This window comes from Lactuca saligna, chromosome 5 (genome assembly GCF_052625555.1).
Source record: "Lactuca saligna cultivar CGN05327 chromosome 5, ASM5262555v1, whole genome shotgun sequence".
NCBI classification, from domain to species: Eukaryota; Viridiplantae; Streptophyta; class Magnoliopsida; order Asterales; family Asteraceae; genus Lactuca; species Lactuca saligna.
The window spans coordinates 35,950,866-35,971,181 of NC_136421.1; the positions used below are offsets into that span (position 1 = coordinate 35,950,866).

Below are 20,316 nucleotides of genomic sequence, written 5' to 3' on the forward strand. Positions count from 1 at the left end.
TTAAAAATTAAATGGGCAAATGTAAAATACATAATAGGATCGTTGCATCATTTTCCCTAAATTATAATACTAAAAAAACATGTTCAGTACCAATGTTTTAAAAACCGGTTTTTTAGTTGAACCGGTATGGCGACCGATTCGACCGCCGGGTCAACCGGTTTCTATAATTTTTATCATTTTTCTACACATACATATATACATACATTAAAACATGAATTTGACGTCTACAAGTTCAAACATTAAAAATATGCATAAAAATAAGTTGTAGATCAATCTAAATATATTAAAACAACACATAACTATAAGTTTTACATCAATTCGCATACGTCAAAAAGAAAATAAAATATAATACCGAAGCAAAATATAGTTTTAGATTAATACAAGTGCATAAAAAAACATCATATCATTTACCATATGTTTTTATTGAGAAAAATCTAAATAAATGTGAAAAAAACCCACCAAAGTTTATTATTGAAAATGATTTATTTCCATGTATTTTGAAAAAACCGGTCGGTTCAATCCTGTTCAAAAATTGGTATAAAACCAGTGATAGTTGAATCGTTCCCTTCCCTGGTTCCCGGTAGGGATGAGCATCGGAACCGGGTACCCGCTTTTGGAACCGGAACTGCCTTAAACGGTTCCGGTTCCGGTTCTCGTTTTTTTGGAACTGCTACCCGCTGGGTACCCGCCGGAACCGGTTAATATATATATATATATATATATATATATATATATATATATAGTGTGTGTGTGTGTGTGTGTGTTACTCAAACCAGTTTAGAATATATATTGGTCCGGTTTTGTCCGTCTTTGGTCCGAATTGACTTGATTTGAATAGAACTAAATTGCGGTTTTATCGACAAAAGTTAACAAAATTAATGTAACCAGGTTACCCGCTCCCGGAACCGGAACCGCCGGTTCCGGGACTGGTTCCAAACATTTAAGAACTGTCTAGAGCGGTTCCGGTTCCGGTTCTAACTTTCTAGGAACCGCCGGTTCCGGGACTGGTTCCAAACATTTAAGAACTGTCTAGAGCGGTTCCGGTTCTGATTCTAACTTTTTAGGAACCGCCGGTTCCGGTTCCGGTTCCGGTTCTCGCCAAATGAGGCGGGTACCCGCCTATGCTCATCCCTAGTTCCCGGTCTAATCGGTTCGACCGGTCAGTTCAAACCGGTTTTTACAACACTCTTCGGTACTTATCCTTTTAGATTAATTATTGTTTACTTAAAATTTGCAAATTTAATTCCCTCCGTTATAATAAAAAAATAGAATAAAACTATTTTGGAGGGGTAATTTGACTAAATTCCATTGTTCGAGTCCAAGCCCACAATAATAAGAATTTGTCATGAAGTGGACACGACTATTGGGCCTGAGTCGTGTTATTAATTCGTTCACCCTTCAGACTTATTTATTGGGCTATGGGATGATGTCCAAAGGTAGTATCCCCAACATATATTGTAATAAACAATAAAGTTTAAATAAAAGATGAACATGTTGCTGCATCATTGTTGTTTTTTTCTTTTGCAAGTTTTGAACAGATCCCAATTACGATTTTAGGTGTGACATTAGAGTGTTTTAATATGGTTGTAGATATGAAAATGTGAAAGTTCAAATCTATGCACAATTTGTAATGTGACTTTAACCCATCAAAAAATACACAGATTTTAGCTGAATTCCACATGGATGATTTTAGTGATTTAGATAGGATGTATATTGCGCATGAAAATCTTTGGCACATCTTTTATATGCGATTAAATGGAAAAATTCTTACTTTAATGAAATATCCGAACTTTGTAGTAAAAATAGAGGACTTATTAACATTTTTGAATAAAAATGTAACAAATTGAATTGTTTATACATAGTGCCAAGATATGAATATAAATTACAAATCTACTCCATTTCAAAACATATTACAATTATCATATAATCGATTACAAGTTGCTAGTATGTATGTGTGTGTGTGTTTTCCTAAAAAGTAAAAACTACAAACAATCATGAGGAGTCAACCCACTTCTAAAGTGGTTGCAGTTTCAGGAACTGTAGAATCAGTGAGTTCTCTTCCGCTTGTCTCAAAGGGGAAAAGCATGACACAAACACCCGAAGAAAAAATAACAAATTCAAAGAGGAGGATGGCGGCGGTTTGATGGCAGCCATGTATCAAACCCACCGCCACCAGCGGACATATCATGCCGCCAATTCGCCCCACCGAGCTGCCCACCCTAACACCCGTTGTTCTCACTGATGTCGGATATATCTATATATAATAATATAATAATAGTAAGAAATAAAAGCAGAATTGTATGATAAATAAAAGCAAAGTTGAAGGACTTGCCTCAGGGGCAAAAATGTAAACCACAGTGAAGGTTGTTGTGATGCATATTCGAGCCATAAAGAGAAGAACCGTTGTGAGAGCTTGAGGTTGTTGGAAAGTCAATGGGAGCAAGAAAATGCAACAAAGGAAGAACATTGTTGACATGGAGCGCTTTCGACCCAATTTATCGATTGTAAAAGCTGATATAATAAGTCCCGGGAACTCTTGAACCAAATTAAAGGTAAATCTACTCAGCCAGATTATCTTCCACAGATGAACAATGTAATGTATTAAACTATGAAAATATGTCTTTTTTTTTATATATTAAAGAAAAACAAAGGCGTTGTTTAGAAAATATTTGAGAAAATCAAGGCAATTAAGAGGAAAGTCTTCTTTCATAGTCTTTCTCCATTAAGTCGAGAAAAAGAGGCATTCTCATTAAGTCCTAACTTTTTACATATTTGCCCTCATTTATTTTTTCGTTCTATTTTCTCAAAGGGATAATGACATAAAAGTCATTAAGTTTGGTAGAAATGTACGAAATTTCCCTTTTGTGGATTTTAGGTTCATTAAAGCACTTACGTTTGGCAAGAATGTTCGGTTTTACCAGGTAAATTAGCAAAAAGGGTAAAATCGGAAAGAAAAAAAAAAGTTGCAAGTATCCGGTATTAGTGAACCTAAAATCCATTAAAGGGTAAATGCGCATATTTCTGCCAAACTTAAGGGCTTTTATGTCATCCCTTTCTAAAATGCTACCAAACATTATTTATCCAAAAACGGGACCCACACATGCATATACAAAGCATACCTGCAAAACTAGTGATGAAGACATCTTTGTAGCTAACCTCCTCCGAGCCTTGAGATCGTGATCCATTTGGTCCACAATTATTCGCACCATTATGCAACTCGGTTGTAAGAAGCACAAGCCCATAATAAGAAAAAGCATTCCCAAAGAAAACCACCCATAAAAGCAAAGTCGGCTTTATCAATTCCGGTGAAAACAACATTGCCAATGTTGACACATTACTTTTACTATGATTGATAACTTCCGGTTTTTCATCATCCGTGTGCTTATTATTATTACTCTGAGGGAGCAAGCGTGCACCTTCTGATTCCATTGACTTGACATTCAACTCGATTTCATTGTCGGAAACAAGGATTCCGGAGGGAAGTGATTTCCCGTTTATCTTGGCAACTTTTTCCAAGATTCGAAGGGCTTCACTTGTTCTTCCTTTTAAGCATAAATATCGCGGTGATTCCGGGACTACATGGTAGAATACAAGGAGGAGAGATGAAGGCAGAGATGAGAATGCAAGTAATCATCTCCATCCCAATGTTGGCATCACAAACTACAAAAAAGAAAATTTAAAAATATATTACGAAAGTAAATATAGAAAATATATCAAGAGATGGGAGGGGCATTTTTGTCTTTTACACAAACGAGAGATCAAGAGCGAGTCCCCGTCCCACCTTTTTTGGGTGGGAAAAAAAAATTAATTTTTGTCCCCTTGACATCAGTCCTAGTCCCAATGCAACTGCAAGTCAAACACAGTACAACTGTTTCTGTCCTGTTCTACATAAAAAAACAAAACGGGCCCAAAAATGGCCCATTTTGTATGACAAGACAAAGCAGAACAGGACAATTTTGTACTGCATTTGACATTCATTGGACTATGACTAGGATTGATGTCAAGTGAACAAAAATTTAAATTTTGTCCCACCCAAAAAAGACTGGCTCTGGATCTCTTGTCTGTGCAAAAGACAAAAATGCCCTTTGTCATCCTCATTGTCAAAAGGTATAGTTATAATGAAAGGAAAGGAAGCATATATATACCCATGCAACAGAAGCCTCGAAAACAGTTCCAATAGTCCAAAAAGCTGAAAAGAAAACCATCCAAGTGCCTCTGCTTGGAGCAGGGATGAACTCTAGAAACCAAGAAGAGAGGACGGGCCCACCTCCAAGACCAATTCCAACAAGACAGCGAAGAATGATGAGACATGCGTAGTTAGGAGCTAAAGCACTAAGCATACCAGCCACAGAAGTAACCATTGCAGTAAAGAAATCCTTTCCTATAATATTTAAAAAAAAAAAAAAAAAACAATAAAACAATAAAACTACAACTACAAATCATTTTTTTTTTGAAACATTTAAAAAAAATGGAAAACTATACCTCCTTCCATGTTTATCTGCAACAACACCCCATGAATATGCTCCAACCAACATGCCAGCAAAGACAACACTAGTAATCATGCTTTGTTCATGAGAGGAAAGATTCCATGCAGACTGAAGTGCGGGTCCCACAAACGAAAGAAGCATCATTTCCATGGCTTCTGAAATCCAACCCATCCCTGCATACGCAAGCACAAGCATTTGGAACTTCCCAAATCCTACGCTTGCAAGTGCATCATCCACCGTGTAGCTTCGGCTCTCGTCTCCCATCTTTGCAAACAATTTAATTCCATAACTTAGCTACAATATATATATATATATATATATATATATATATATATATATATATATATATATATACACACTTGAAAATATCTATCCAGTTATAGCATTGAAAATTGCTTTGTATTTAGATAACAACATAACATTGCTATAACTGGATACATTTTTCAAAGTACATCACAGAAATAGAAAGAAATGAAAGTAGAATGTTGTAATAAACAAATGAATGAAAGTACATTGCTATTTCTTGCATTGATCCCTAATAACTACATAATATACCATTTTAGCGCTTGGACTTTGACTCCTTTTTTGGGTTAGTGAGGAGAAACTTATATTCTTTCTCATAATGGAAACCGGAAGTACTTTTTATCCAAAGATATGGGAACATTGGCTAGCCGAGGCCCAATTAGGCGCATTTAGAGAATCACAAGCTTTTTACCTTCTGGTTGACCCATCAAAGCATGCAACAATGCCAAATTCAACATTTTAGTATCCAACTTGTAACTTCACAAAATGATCGGAAAGTAATAAAAATTAACTACTTTTATATTGTTATTTTTCCCAAGTTTTTAACCACTACCATAACAACTTTTTATTTTATTTTGTTTTCTTACACTACAATAATGTTCTTCATGGAATGCAAATGCATGCTTCCATGTAGGTTTGTTCATGTCTATTATTACCACATTAAAACAAAAAATATCCCTTGTATTTTTTATATTTGTTTATGAATATGTCAACAGGTTTAGAATGTAAATAATGAGAAATGACATAACCACCCTTCATTGACTTTTTTGTAGATTATTGTTTGTGTTATATGCTCCACATGCTTTAAAGAGGAGACAACTAGTTATCAATTTTTGGTGTTAGGAAAGTTATTTCAGCCATTTACACAAATGAGGGAGGAATGGAATAAATTTCATGACTTTATGGAGGGAAAGTTGAATTCCTTAACTAATGGAATTCAATTCCTTAAGCATTTGCAACCAATTCCAGCCAAATCCCAAGGAATCTGGCAAACCAAACTCCCCATAATGTAGTTTTCATATCAGAGCATTATTTGTTCATAAGTTACAAAATAAAATTCGAGGGCGCTGACCTAAATGCACAGGGTTAGTTTTTATTTTATTTTTAAGCATACATTTCAAGAATGGTGAAATAATTTTCTGAAATCGATGATCGCTTTCATAGGGAATGTAAGTAGCAATTTGGAATAAGGTCAACCATCATACTTTAAACAGGAAAGATCCATCAATACAGATTCAGGTGAAATTATAAAAAGGCATATCGGAAACCGTATGTAAATGAATTGGCTTCCAACCAATGATCCAAAAAAACTGGAAAATAAAACCCAAATTTGAAACGGGTTAAGAGTTGTTGCAATAAGTCCCAGGAAAATTAAATCTAGAATGACGTACAGTATGGATAATCAAGATAGAGATATGATACGTTGATAAAAGGGTTGCAAAAGAATCGAACCTTAAAGAGCAGGAGGATAACGGAAGAAATCAACGAAGAAGCAGGAGAAAATGTAGATGAATCTCGGATGTGTTTTGACTTTGACAAGCCTCCATGAGTTTGAGAAAATTATGCGACCATCTATATGACAGAAATGGAAAACCTAACTTTTATTTATGTTTCTCATTGGTGAATGGCAACAAGACCGTGTGAAGTTTACACGTTGAATGCAATAAACAGTCAGCAAACATCGTTATTATAGAATTTTTTTTTTTTTTATACTTTCGTATATCTTTCTAATTAAAATTTAAAATATGTATTTGTCAAACCTAAAATCTAAATATTATATGTTTTTTTTTTCTTTTAAAATATCGTATTTACCTATTATTTTTTAAATATATTTTTTAAGTTTTTTGATGGATTTTTATATTTTATAATCATATTAATATATATAAAACAAATTCACCAAATTGTCCTTCAATATTAAAACCAATACATGAGATTGAACTCCCCAAAAAGCTATCTATCCCGTTTGCCCTAGCTATCTAAGTCAAACCCTGATCACGTAGATGGAGATCGACTCCTGAATACCAAAAAAATCTTTTACCTATCAAAATGTTAACAATCCAATCGATACCCACAAGACTATTTTCACATAATTCGACTTCTTTTGTAACACCCAACCAATCAGGTAATTTCCTTTCTTGTTTCAAATTACCAATTATTGCAAAAAAATGGTCCTTACGCCCTGCATACTCGGGGCGTACGTTAGGCGTAAGCTTTAAAAAGGACGCGGATGTTTAAGAGTATGCATGGCGTACTCAATGGAGACGCAAGGCGTACTCGGCAGATATGCAAACCCTAATATTGAGGATTTGAACCATATTTAAGCAACCTTAACTCCCATAAACCCTAACACCTTCAGCCTCCATCCCCCCAAACGACCCCTTGCAGACCCTAATTTTCATGAGAGTTTTTGAGTTATTTGAGTGTTTTATGTCCAACCTTGAAGGAAGAAGATCATTGGAGTGCACTTGGAAAGCTTCAAGCATTGTAGATTTGGGAATTTCACCTCTCAAGCAACCTCCAAAAGGTATATAATTCTAAACTTGATGAGTGTTTCACTAGATCTTGTTAGTTAAGTTGTGTGCATTTTGATCCCATATTCTTGGCATAGTTGAGTATGAGCTACTCCATACCTAATGAGTAGCCTTTTCAAATGTTTTTGAAGTGCATGGAGTCATAAAAAATGTGATATTGATCCTTTCCTTTCATCCATTCATGAGTATTGAGGCTTAGAATCTTATGATATGTTAAGGTTTTTAGATTTGGACACTTTCTAGTCATGCAAAGTTATAAAGTTGGAAACTTTATGATTTAAGAGGTTATTTAGGGTTAGATTTGAGATTTGGATGTAAGGACTTAAAGGAATAAGCACTTAATGAGGAAAGTGGGTGTTGGTTGAGTATGCAAGGCGTACCTAGTGATACACAGTGTGTAATAACCAGGGCCTCGTAATCTAGAAAGGGATTCGCAACGCCATGTGTGGTAATAGAGTATGCAGGGCGTACTCCGCGTGTGTTGACTCTTTGATTTTTTTACTTTGACCTTTAACCATAGACTTGACCAAGTTTGACTTAAGGGAATTTTGGGAAATTCAAAAATAGTAGAGATTGGGTCCCTGTTATTTGTATAGGTGATCTATAGAGGCAGTATTTGGAGCGGTGATCTGTTCAACTATTTTTCAGATTGTGGGGTGAGTTTTCCTCATTGTACTTAGGGGTGTAAACGAGTCGAGTCGAACCGAGTATTGCCAAGCTCGAATCTCGACTCACTTAAGATACTCGACTCGAACTCGCCTCGAGCTTAAATCTGAAGCTCAAACTCGACTCGTGAAATACTCGATACTATCGAGCTCGGCTCGCGAGCTCGGTTCAACTTGACTAAAATTAAAAAATAAAAAATAAAAAATAAAAAAAGGTGAAAATCATCAAAAATTAAAAACATTCCATATGCTTTTACATTGTCCAAAATAGCAAAAATGCACAATAAACCATCTATGTCTTTGCATTTTACATATATCCAAAATACCAAAAAGAAACATCTATGTCTTTGCATTTTAAAAATATCCAAAATACCAAAAAGAAACATCTAATGTCAATATATCATCAAGCATCTATGTATTTGCATTTTACCAATTCAGCACCAACACAATCTCTTGTACCTATCAAAATAACAACAATAACCAAAAAATACAACATAAATAACCAAAAAAAACAGCAAACTAACCTAAACAGCAACATCAAAAATCAGCACCAAAAAACAGCAACAGTGGCAAAAAAAACAGCAACAGCAGCACCAAAAAAGCAGCAACAATGGCAAAAAAACAGCAACAACAGCAAAAAAACAACTTAACCTGAAAACAACAAAAATTAGCTAAAATTTACAGTTTTAAACATTTTAAATATGCTTACTTCTCATGTATCTGTCATGGAATAGGAAGATTGATCTCCATTTGTTGTTTCTCTTTCTGAAACGCATAAACACGAGAACAATAAATATATTAAATTATAAAATATAAATAAAAAGTAATGAGAAACAAATGAATCATACCTTGTTCTTTCTTTTCAAACCATGGAGGCTTCGACACCAATCTCCTCCACAAAGTAAGACTTCAACCGTTTCGGGAGCCAATGATGCTCTATATGTGTCAATAACTCTACTACCCGCACTAAAAGTAGCTTCCGATGCAACAGTGGTGATGGGAATAGAAAGTATATCTCGAGCCATGCGTGATAATATACGATATTTTAACGAATTTGATCGCCACCATTGTAAAGCATCAAACGGTGTTGGGCCAGCATCACAAATGTAACAACCCTCTTCAAGATAATTATCTAAATCTGATTTTTGTGGTTGTATATTTTCAACTGTTCTTACAAACTGAGCAAACTCGGACCATCCGGAAGATGAGGGTTGAATGTTCACATTGTTTCCACTTAAACCAACAACAGTTTCACAATTTCCTTCACCGCCACTAGAACAATATTCATCCACATATTCTCCATACAATTCATATAAAGCTTTTTTAACTTTGTCTATATTTTCACAAGCTTCCTGTTCGGGATACATCCTAGGAAAACAAAACTCAATAACCCTCATTTTGCACCTAGGGTCTAAAATAGCACCAATCAACATCATCAAGTTGCACTCTCCCCAATACTTATCAAAATTTTGTTTCATGCACCGAACCATGTCATGAACAAAATAATATTCGTTAGGATCTTGAAGCTTCTTGTCCAACAAAACTTTGATTCTATAAACTTCATTAAGAAATAGGTTTGAAGTTGGATACTCACTACCAGAGATAATATTAGTTGCAGAGTAAAAAACTTCTAAAATCTCACATACCTTTTCCACATTTATCCAATCTTCATTTGTGGGACAACTAATGTAGCGTGGCTCTCTTTCTTTGTACATTGGAAATACCTCTTTAAATTTGATTGCAGCGGACAACATTTCATATGTTGAGTTCCACCTTGTCTTGCATTCAAGAATAAGTTTTCTATGTGGCAATTGTAATTGTTGCACAATCTCAGAAAACAAGTTGAGTCTTGACTCATTTTGATTGATAAATGTGACAGAGTCGTGTATATCCTCAATGATATGGCCAATTCTAGAAAGTCCATCTTTAACCATAAGATTCAAGATGTGTGCACAACAACGTACATGAAACATCTTTCCTCCACAAGGCAACTTCTTAACCCTTGAAAAAGTTTCACTTAAGATCCTAACAGTCGAGTCATTATTTGAGGCATTGTCAACCGAAATAGTAAACACCTTATTCTCAATGCACCAATCCTTCAAACACTTATAAAGATTGTCGGCAATCTCAAGCCCACGATGAGGAGGAGGTAAGTGAATAAAGCTAAGAACACGCTTTTGTAAATGCCAATTAGAATCGACAAAATGGCCTGTAAGAACCATATATTCGATCTTCTGATTGGTAGACTTTCATATATCTGTGGTCACACTAATCCTTGAAATAGATTTCAATAAATCCTTCAGCTTCTTCTTTTCTATCTCAAAAACTTTTTTACAATCTGCCTTAATGGAAACACGTGGGACGGTTTCCCACTCAAGCATTCCGCGCTTTTGCATCATGTTAAACCCCTCTTCCTCAACAATTGTGAAAGGATGTTCGTTCATAAGTATCCAATGTGCAATTGACTCTCTCATTTTCATCATATCAAACTTTCCATCGGTAAAGGCGGGGGTGACATGTTGTGAATTACTTCCCGAATCAACTACTTGCAAAGTGATCTTTTGTTGTTGTTGGTCATAAAGTTTTTTTGGGATACATTTCTTCAAGTGTCGTCCCAAATGACTAGTACTAGCGCTTGCTAATATGGAGAGTTTACTTTTACAATGTATACACTGTGCTTTTTTAGTCCCATCAGACATCATAACTTCTTTAAAATCACCCCATACTGGAGAAGTCTTTTGACTTTTCTTCCTTTCAAAATGGGAACTTTCTTCATCTGCATTTTCTTCTTCAGTATTATTAGGAGGGCTATTTCTGTCATTTACAGAACCAGTGTTCTCATGTTGTTGGTTTGCAGCAGAATTTTGCTCTAATGTTGGAGCTGATGAAACTTCAGGTCTACATGATTCCATCAGCAAAAAATCTATATGACATTATGAAACTATCAATGGAAGAAATATAATTCAACAAAATAGATCAACAACTTTTAATGAAAACCAAAAGGAAACAGACAATATCATAATAGTAGGCAGGGAAAATAATTATGTAAGAAATCTATATTACAAATTTTTTTTAGCATAATCTAATCTCATACCTAAATGCTAACAATAATCTGTAATAGAAAAGAATTTTGTTGTGATTGACTGATTTCTTAGTCCATACATCATAGAGTGACAAACATGAGTGAGAGACATGAGTGAAAAATGAAGATAAGTTAAGAAAAAAACACTTCGTTAAGCACAACATGAATATTGAGTAACGAAACTCCCAAGTCCCAACCATGTGAACTCATACCAATCAACTACTGAAGTGCAAAATACAAATCGAAATTATTTCTTATAACTTTTTACAGTATAAATTACACTACAGAAAATCAAAGATAACATTCACTAAAATTTATTTGGAAATTTTGAATATTGATGATAGTGATACCTTTCTCAGGCTTGTGAACGTCGACTAGCCAGAGATTTTTTCATTGGCGGCGGCAGGTACTGATACCGACATCGACTGTAGAATGTAGGTGGTCGACTGGTCGGTAGTGGACTAGCGGTTGTCGACGCCTCAACGGTAGAGGACTAGTGGTGGTCGAAGTCTCGAAGATAGCAGGTATTGTCATACTGGAAGTCTGGAACGACAATGAATTGAGGATTTGAGGTATAAGATTCGTCAATGGAGTATGGAGGGAGGCGTGTAATTTGTTAGGAATTAGGGCTAGAAAGTGTAAAAACGTTTTGAAATCTTTAGTGTCTTATTTCCTTTACCGCCTAATAGAGTATAAGACTAATAGTTAAAAATATTAAAATTGTTTAATAATTTACTAGATGAATAAAGGGTAAAAATGTAATTTTATAAATACTCAATTAAGCTCACGAGCTTTTTGAGTCGGGTAATTTAATACTCGAGCTCGGCTCGATAATGTACTCGAGTAGCTCGAGCTCGAGCTTGACTCGACTAAAGCCGAGTCGATTTCGAATATTTTCCGAGTTGGACCCGAGTTTCTCGTGAGCTGTCTTGTCTCGTTTACACCCCTAATATTTGTACTTATGGGCAAAAGGCATCGATGTCGACCCACTAGGTTATATACCCTAATATATAAGATGTTGATATGTTGTAGTGATATGTTAGATCTGCATGATTATTTGTTGTTGTTATATGATTTATCTTTTGCATATGTCGAAATAGTGTGGTTTGGGTTGAGGCTTTACTGATATGTACGTAAGCCAACAGACCCGGGTATTCCAGTCTGATAACTGATTAGGCCGAGGCAATCCAGTCTGATGACTCTAAGCTAGGGGTAATCAAGTCCAATGACTGTTTTCGTGTGGGCATAACGTGTGTCATGCGCGACGTGCACTCTGACAACCAGATCCGTCAAGATTCGAGAAAACATGGACAAACGAGAAGGTGAGATGTGTCCAAAGTTGGGTTGAGCTAGCGTGCACGTGCGCACAACGCACACTAAGATCGGACGCTATAAACGGAGACCTCACTCACTCTCTTTTTACACCTCACAACATTCTCTACTTGTAACGACCCGAATTTGCTTCCGTCACTTCCATTATTCGAATAATTATTTCACCAATGATTTTAGTTTTATAATAGTAAAATGAAATAAATTAACTAAAATGAAGTTATTTAATATTTAAAGGGATTAATCAATAATTAAAAGGTAGCGATTTAAATAATGGGTTTAAGGGATTTTATGGTTAATACAATTCATTAAAAGATATAAATGATGTCGAGAGGTTGGAATGTCATTAAAGGAAACATAAAATTATTAAGAAATCTATGGTTGGAGTATGTGACATCCTCATTTTCACGGCTAGAAAAGGCCGATTTCATTATGTTTATTTCATTTCAGAGTATCATTTTTAAAGAATTATAATGCAGAATTTGTTCCTAATAATGTGATAATATTATTACCAAGCATTTCCGAAGAAATGCGTTTCATTAATAATTTTGGGAGATCATCGTCAATACAGAAACACAAACATAACAAAAATATTACAGGTCTTACAATAGCTAATGGCATATATTTCCATTAATCTCTTATCATATCCAAACATTAAGTACCTTCATATCGATACTAGTGATACAAAGAAAACGAGTGGGTCAGGTTGGGAAATCTGGCGAGTACATATGGATTTCAATCTCACGATGTTAAAATATTGTAACATCCCAAAAACAACAATAAGTTTTAACTTTTCAAAAACAACCCATTAACCATAAAGTTTCTACAAAAAAAAACCCATTGTTTCAAAAGTATTAATCAAAATCAGAGTATCCCAAAATCCAATGTCATGAAAACATGAATATATGCATGATTAAAACTTCGCTTTCCCACAATCCTCTGAAGTACCTAAAACAATAAACCGAAACTATAAGCCAAAGCTTAGTGAGTTCCCCCAAAGTATCATCACACAACATAACAAAAATAGCATGCAAATGTGACATCCCCATTTTCACGGCCAGAAAAGACCGATTTTGTTTATGCTTTATAAAAATCAGATTATCTCTTTCAATAAAAAACGTTGCGAAATTTGTTCCTATAAAAACATGATAATTTCATTATCAGAGCATTTCCAAAGAAATGTATTTTTATTCCTTTTAAAACATTTGGGATGTCATCGCCAATACAGAAACATAAGCATAAACAGAACTTACATTCATTTACACCAGTGATCTATATCTTCTTAATCTCTCAGTGTAATGTAACTTCACATCGTCACATGTGATAGAAGTAAACTGAGCGGGTCAGGTTGGGAAACCTGGTGAGTATATAGGGTTATCAACCCACAGTAATATAATTATTATGTTTAATCATCAAACAATTAACCCAATTACCCATCCCCATTATCTTCTTTATTCCTAAGTACCTTCCCTAAGGATTTATCCTAAGGGTTGTCTCCTACATCATATTTACCTCTCATCTCCTTATATCGCATTTCCTTATATGTTTTGTTCCTAAGGACTTTCCCTAAGGATCATCGCCTACATCGCATAGAAAGTATTGATTCAGGGATTACTCCCTCAATACGTGCCCAACAAGGGTTAGGGTATCATCGCATGAATACATAGTTACAACATCGCCTGAACTCGTAATTCATAGTAAGGGGTCAGAGTATCATCGCATGAATACGTAGTTACAGCATCGCCTGAACTCGTAATTCATCACCTACAGGTTATGAGCCTGCTGGTGTTTCCACGGGGTTGTCTATAATAGTTCGTGGTCACCATCTATACTCTGGTAGATGACTACATCTCCAAATTGTCGAACAATGTTTTAGTATCTTTCATCCTACATCACCGATTCATCATCACCTATCTATCCTCACCTAATTATCATCACCTTCCTATCATCACCTATCTCTCATAATTTTATTTCATCATACACCAACTATTTCATTTACTCATTTTTTATCCCAACATAATTGTAGATATAAAATAAATATACAGTTTGAATCATTTAAAACATGTATAAAATCATTCATCCAACATAGACAACAAGTATTTAGATAATATGCACACATAGCACGTAATTTATATAAAATACTTCATATCTATATGTAAGATGAAAGTAACTATGCACTCACTTGATAAGGTGGTGACTCGGTACTCGGACAACGCTTCGTTTACTTTAAAATAATTTCCTTCGACGAAACCTAGTATTATTACCACTAGATTTTAGTCTAATATTTACCGTGACTAATTATTAGTCTTATTATTATATAAGCATTTAAACAATACTTTTCAACTACTATATGCAGAAAGGGGTCAGACATAAAACACCGGAGGGCAGGACCATTTTGGCATATAACACTTCTGAAATCCAACAACCCTATGCAGTCCTTTAAACCAGATTCTCTGTACCGCGAGTAGTTAAAAAGATATTATAACGACACTTATATAATAATAGCTCAAATATTTATTATAAGGTCATAATAACAATACTAATTTTAAATATAAGCTATATTAAAATAGGGTAATCATAACTTACTTACAAGGGGGTTTTAGCTAGGAGTCGGGCTCTGCAGGGGCAGAACTTCGTCGCTGAATCTTTCTAAGAAAGATTCGTGCAGTGCTTCAACGCTCACCTTACTATACTAAAACTACAAAAAGAGAAGTCGAATCACGAGGGACAAAAATGGTCGGGGGATAAGAAGAGAAAGACTCTTGAATCAAGAGAATGGTGCAATAAATATGAGAGCCTAAGCCTCTTATTTATAGTAATTGAATTTATAAAAACTACCCTCCATAATTACTTAATGACCTTATAGTTATATAAACGACTAAACACTCATAATACTATTTTAAATAGATTTAACGATATTTGTACAAAACTAATGTTGAAAGTACTCAACACTAGTCTTATAATAACCGCATCTTCGATACCTTTCTGTGTACGTATATATGATTTATACTTTATTTTAATACGTAAATATGCTATTATAATTTGTAACTCGTTCATACGAACTCCATTTTTGACATTCTTTATATCCACGCGTTGGTATTTACGAGTACTACAACTTTCATTTATATGCCGTCAGCCAATTCTCATTCTATCTCAGATTTACAAAACTGTATCGAATTTATCGCGCTCGAAGAGTAGGGACCAAGCTTCGTCCATATCTTTCGCATACGAGCTCCGTTTTTTACTGTCTTTAATCGTTTAAGTCCTATTTGATGGGTTTTGGTCATAAGACATCCTATGTGCTCATACAAACCCTAATGCTTGGATCTAGGTTTCTCTATTGTACATGCTTTGAATCCAAGAATATAAACCCTAATTTTAGCATATGGAAATCAGTATTAACATAAGAATAGGTTTATAATGTTACCTTGATTGTTATGTAGTAATAACAATCCCAATTCCTCCTTGAATTGACTTTGGAAGGCTGAGAGTCACAAGTGTCACTCCTCTAATGGCTTACAAACACCATAAGCAAGTGGAGAAGGTATAAAGAGAGAGGAGAGAGGTAGGAATTCGTCCTTAGGACTTCTAGGCAAGGCATACACGAATTCATGACCCTTGGGGGGTTTATATAGGTGTAAAGATTAGGGTTTTAGTCCTTATCCTTATCTAGTTGCTTGTCCACCAAGCAACCATAAGATAACTCTTAGAAACCCTTATCCTAGTCGAATTCTAAGGCATTATCACCTCAAATTCGTTCACCCTATATATAAGATAATCCTTACCTTATTTTGTAACTATCACATAATTACAATTCAACCCCTCTAGTTTAATTAATTACACTTGATCACAAAATTAATTCTTAATTAATTATTGACCAATATTAATTAAACATATATGATTTTTCCTTTAATATATTATTCTTATAACATATTAATAAATCATAATAACCTCTCTCTCTATTTATTTCTCCAATCAAGTTGCTTTGGTGAAGGCAACCCAAAAGGACCATGCACCATCGGGTCAAGTACATACCAAAATAGTTATGGACTTAGACACTAATCCAACACTATTAACGATATCTTCATTTCTCGTTTAGATTATTTTGGTTGAAAATCGACCGATCTAAAATTCGAATTTCCGGGTTGTGCACTGTTATGCTAAATCTTAGAAAAATCATAACTTCCTCATACGAAGTCAGATTTGGGCGTTCTTTTTATGGACGCTCGCAGTTTAACATATTCTACGACTTTTGTTTAGATTACTAAGGCTAAAAATTCATCTATCGTAAATTCACTATTTACATCTCTCGGTGCCGTGCTGGTTTTGTCGAAAAACTTCGACGAGTCATAACTTCTTCGTTATAACTCGGATTTCGGCGTTCTTTATATGTATTGAACCCTTGTAACATATACTACAACTTCATTAAGATTAATACTTCTAAATAATCTTCCATCAAAAACTCATTTTTGATGTTTATTGTCTCTAAATTGGCTAGCCCGGATCTGCGGGCGTTACATCAAATATGAGCCTTCAGCCTAACTAGACCGCCTCGCAGGGCCTATGTGACAACAGACAGTTCTAGGTCAATCAAAGTCAACAAGTCAATAAAAGTCAAACAAGTCAACTGATTAGGACATAAATTTTGAGTTATACTTTGCTTCTAGAGTTTTCGGTTTAGAACCGAAAACTCCATGATCTCGCTTTTAGAGTTCTCGGTTAGGACCGAAAACTCTATGATTTCAGTGCTACTGGACCAAAATCACCATGTGATTTCAGTGGGCTAATGATGTTTTTGGTTGGGTAGAAAAAGAAAGGAGTTGACTTGTGACGTGTGTGACATCCCCAAAATCACGGCCAGAAAAGACCGGTTTCATTTATGCTTTTAAAATAATTTCAGAGTAAGTCCTTTTGATTTAAAAGAGTTGCAGAATTTGTTCCCAAAACAAAATATGATAAAATAATATTACCAAAGCATTTCATAAAGAAATGTATTTTCATTATATAATCAAAACTCGGGATATCATGTTCCGATACAGAAACAAAAGCATAAACAACAAAAGATAGACCATACAACAGTTACATATAACAACTGGTCTAATAAACAAAATAACTTTGATGATTCATCTATCTTATGCCCTCGCGCCACTACCTGTAATACAAATAAACTGAGTGGGTCGGGCTTGGGAGCCTGGTGAGCATATAGGGTTTTCAACCCGCAACAAATAATTATATTTACTTTTACCAACCAACAATAACCCGATTACCCATTCCCGTTATCCTCACTTTACGTCCCTAAAACAACATATATCTCAAGGGACCTAATCTAGGATTTTCATCGGGACAGACATTACTGCTAAGGGGTTTCCTCAACAATAGATGTCCTAAAGGCAACCATGAGGGGGATAGAGTACACCGGTGAACACATCGTTTACAACACCTACAAGTTATGAGTCTGCTAGTGTTCCACAGGACTGTCTAGAAAGATTCTGTGGTTGTTATCCATACTCCGCTAAATAACTAGATCAACAACAACAACATCGAGGTCTCTCATCTGTTTATCACACATCAACTATCTACCCATGTTCTACCCAACATATTAGTAGATAAAAATATATATTTTTATACATAGTTTAAAACCTGTATAACATTCTCATTCAATACATATTCCAAACAATAGATGAGACACATACAAATAACACGTATTGATGGGTTTTAGCCATAAGAACTTTCCTATGTGCGCATGCAAAACCCTAATGCTCGGATCTAGGCTTTCTAATAAACATGCTTTGAATCCAAGACTTCTAATTACTAATTATGTTAAATAACAACATTGAAATAGATCTAGAACCATACCTTTGAGTTCCTTGTTGATCTTGAGGTCTTGGAGCTTCTAGAGTCACAAATGTCACTCCTCTAATGGCTTACAAACACCAAAGCAAGAAGGATGATTTGGGAGAGAGGAGATGGGAGGAATTTCGACCGGAGGTTCCTTTCTTTAGGTCAAGTGTCGAATTCCATCAGCCATGGGGTCTATTTATACTTGTAGACTCCTTAAGGATTACAGATAAGTCCCTATCAGATAATCTTCTCTTAAGGCTATCCAAATCCATTCCTAGATAAGCATATGGACGATTTTAGCTATCCTAAACCTCTTAGAATTCGTCCATAGTATATCCAAATGGATTTACAGTCTAAAGCTTAACTATCAAACAATTGACAGTTTATACCCCTTTATTTAATTAATCTCTTTAAGCCACCAAATTAATTCTAATTAATTCTATGACTTATATTAATCAAATAACAAATATATTATTCATTATATTATTCTTATAATATATTAATAATATTTACTCTCTCTTAATAAATCATCCTATCAAGTTGCTATGGTGAAGGCAACCCAAAAGGACCATGCACAACCGGATATAGTTACAGCCTTAGACATTATTCCAACAGTCTCCCACTTGGATAAGCCTAGTAACTATACAAGTACAATTCGGTTTGCAATCGTAGCTCTCAAAGACGCTGTGAACTCTGATCTAATCAATCTTGTCCTTTAGATAAGGGAACGTACAGTCCTCTGTTAGATATCATGCTGACAATCCTATGGAATGGTTAGTCAAGCATTTAGGTTTCTCGATCTCTGATTTATTTGACATAGAACTTAATCGAACACATCAATTCAGTTCTGACCGGGCCCGGCACATAAGTCAAATCAAATCATCGAGCGGCCGAGATATCGCTTTTACCTTCTTAGATAAAAGTTATAGATAAACTTCGACTTATATGCATTTACTTATTCATTAACCACCTATACACAACAATACGTTTTATAACACCAAGTTACTGATGCGTTTTTCGTATTATCAATGTACAATCAATTGACAAATAATAAACCATATATCTAGGTTTTAAGACTATATGATATTATCGTCTTGCGATCACCTTTTATATCGTATTCCATAAGGTGATTCCAGCAAGCGCGGGTTTATTCCAATGCTCAAAACTAGTTCATAAGCACTCATGAACGTTGCAGCAATCTTTTGCTATGTCTAACACCATTTAGACATTCTACACACCAATTCATGACAATCTTCTTTCATATCTACTTCCAACATATGAACGATTGTGGACCATTTGAATAATTCGATTATTCCTAATAACTTCAATTATTCTGGAAGTCAAAACATGCAAAGTGAAACAATAGGTAAACAATTAACATAAGATAGTAACATTACTCATAAATAAAACTCCTTTATTTAATCATCAAATGTCAATTACATTTATCTATTACACGTTTCTAATACTATCTAATCTACGCTAATATCATCCTTCAGCCCAATACTCCTAGCATGCTGCAAGTGCTTAACCCTACTCAGTCCCTTCGTAAGCGGATCTGCTGGGTTATCTTCTGATGATATCCTCTTCACTACGAGTTGTCCTTCTTCTACACGATGTCTGATGAAGTGATATTTTCTGTCGATATGTCTTGATCTACCATGATCCCTCGGTTCCTTGGTCAAGGCAACCGCTCCTTCGTTATCACAGAAAATCTCCATGGGCTCCTTTATGGCAGGTACGACTCCAAGATCACCGATGAAGTTCTTTAGCCATATTGCCTCCTTCGACGCTTCGCTCGCTGCAATGTACTCTGATTCGCACGTTGAATCAGCTACGGTTTCCTGCTTGGAACTCTTCCATGTCACTGCTCCTCCATTTAGGGTAAAGACCCATCCCGACTGCGAACGGTAGTTGTCCCTGTTGGTCTGAAAACTGGCGTCACTATACCCTCGCACCTTCAAGTCATCACTCCCTCCGAGGACTAAGAACCATTCCTTCGTCCTCCGAAGGTACTTAAGGATATTCTTCACCGCAATCCAATGTGCTTTGCCAGGATTCCCTTGATATCTGCTAACCAT

General features: G+C 35.3%; 1 protein-coding gene and 1 pseudogene across 2 annotated transcripts; both read right to left on the reverse strand.

Annotated features, from left to right (window-relative positions):
* Positions 1 to 1,790: 1,790 nt before the first annotated feature.
* On the reverse strand, positions 1,791 to 6,432 carry LOC145048970 (organic cation/carnitine transporter 7-like; annotated as a pseudogene). The gene is made up of 7 exons (XR_013683120.1): positions 6,243 to 6,432; positions 5,043 to 5,205; positions 4,483 to 4,751; positions 4,146 to 4,381; positions 3,120 to 3,660; positions 2,333 to 2,535; positions 1,791 to 2,254 (listed from the first exon to the last, which is right to left on the reverse strand). The product of XR_013683120.1 is annotated as an organic cation/carnitine transporter 7-like (transcript).
* Positions 6,433 to 8,389: 1,957 nt separating this feature from the next.
* On the reverse strand, positions 8,390 to 10,235 carry LOC145045192 (zinc finger BED domain-containing protein RICESLEEPER 2-like; the record flags this gene model as incomplete). Its single annotated transcript, XM_078993537.1, has 4 exons — positions 8,390 to 8,445; positions 8,500 to 8,510; positions 8,567 to 8,637; positions 8,835 to 10,235. Coding segments are annotated over 4 exons (1,539 nt in total), but the record flags the coding sequence as incomplete, so codon positions are not given.
* Between the last annotated feature and the right edge of the window lie 10,081 nt (positions 10,236 to 20,316).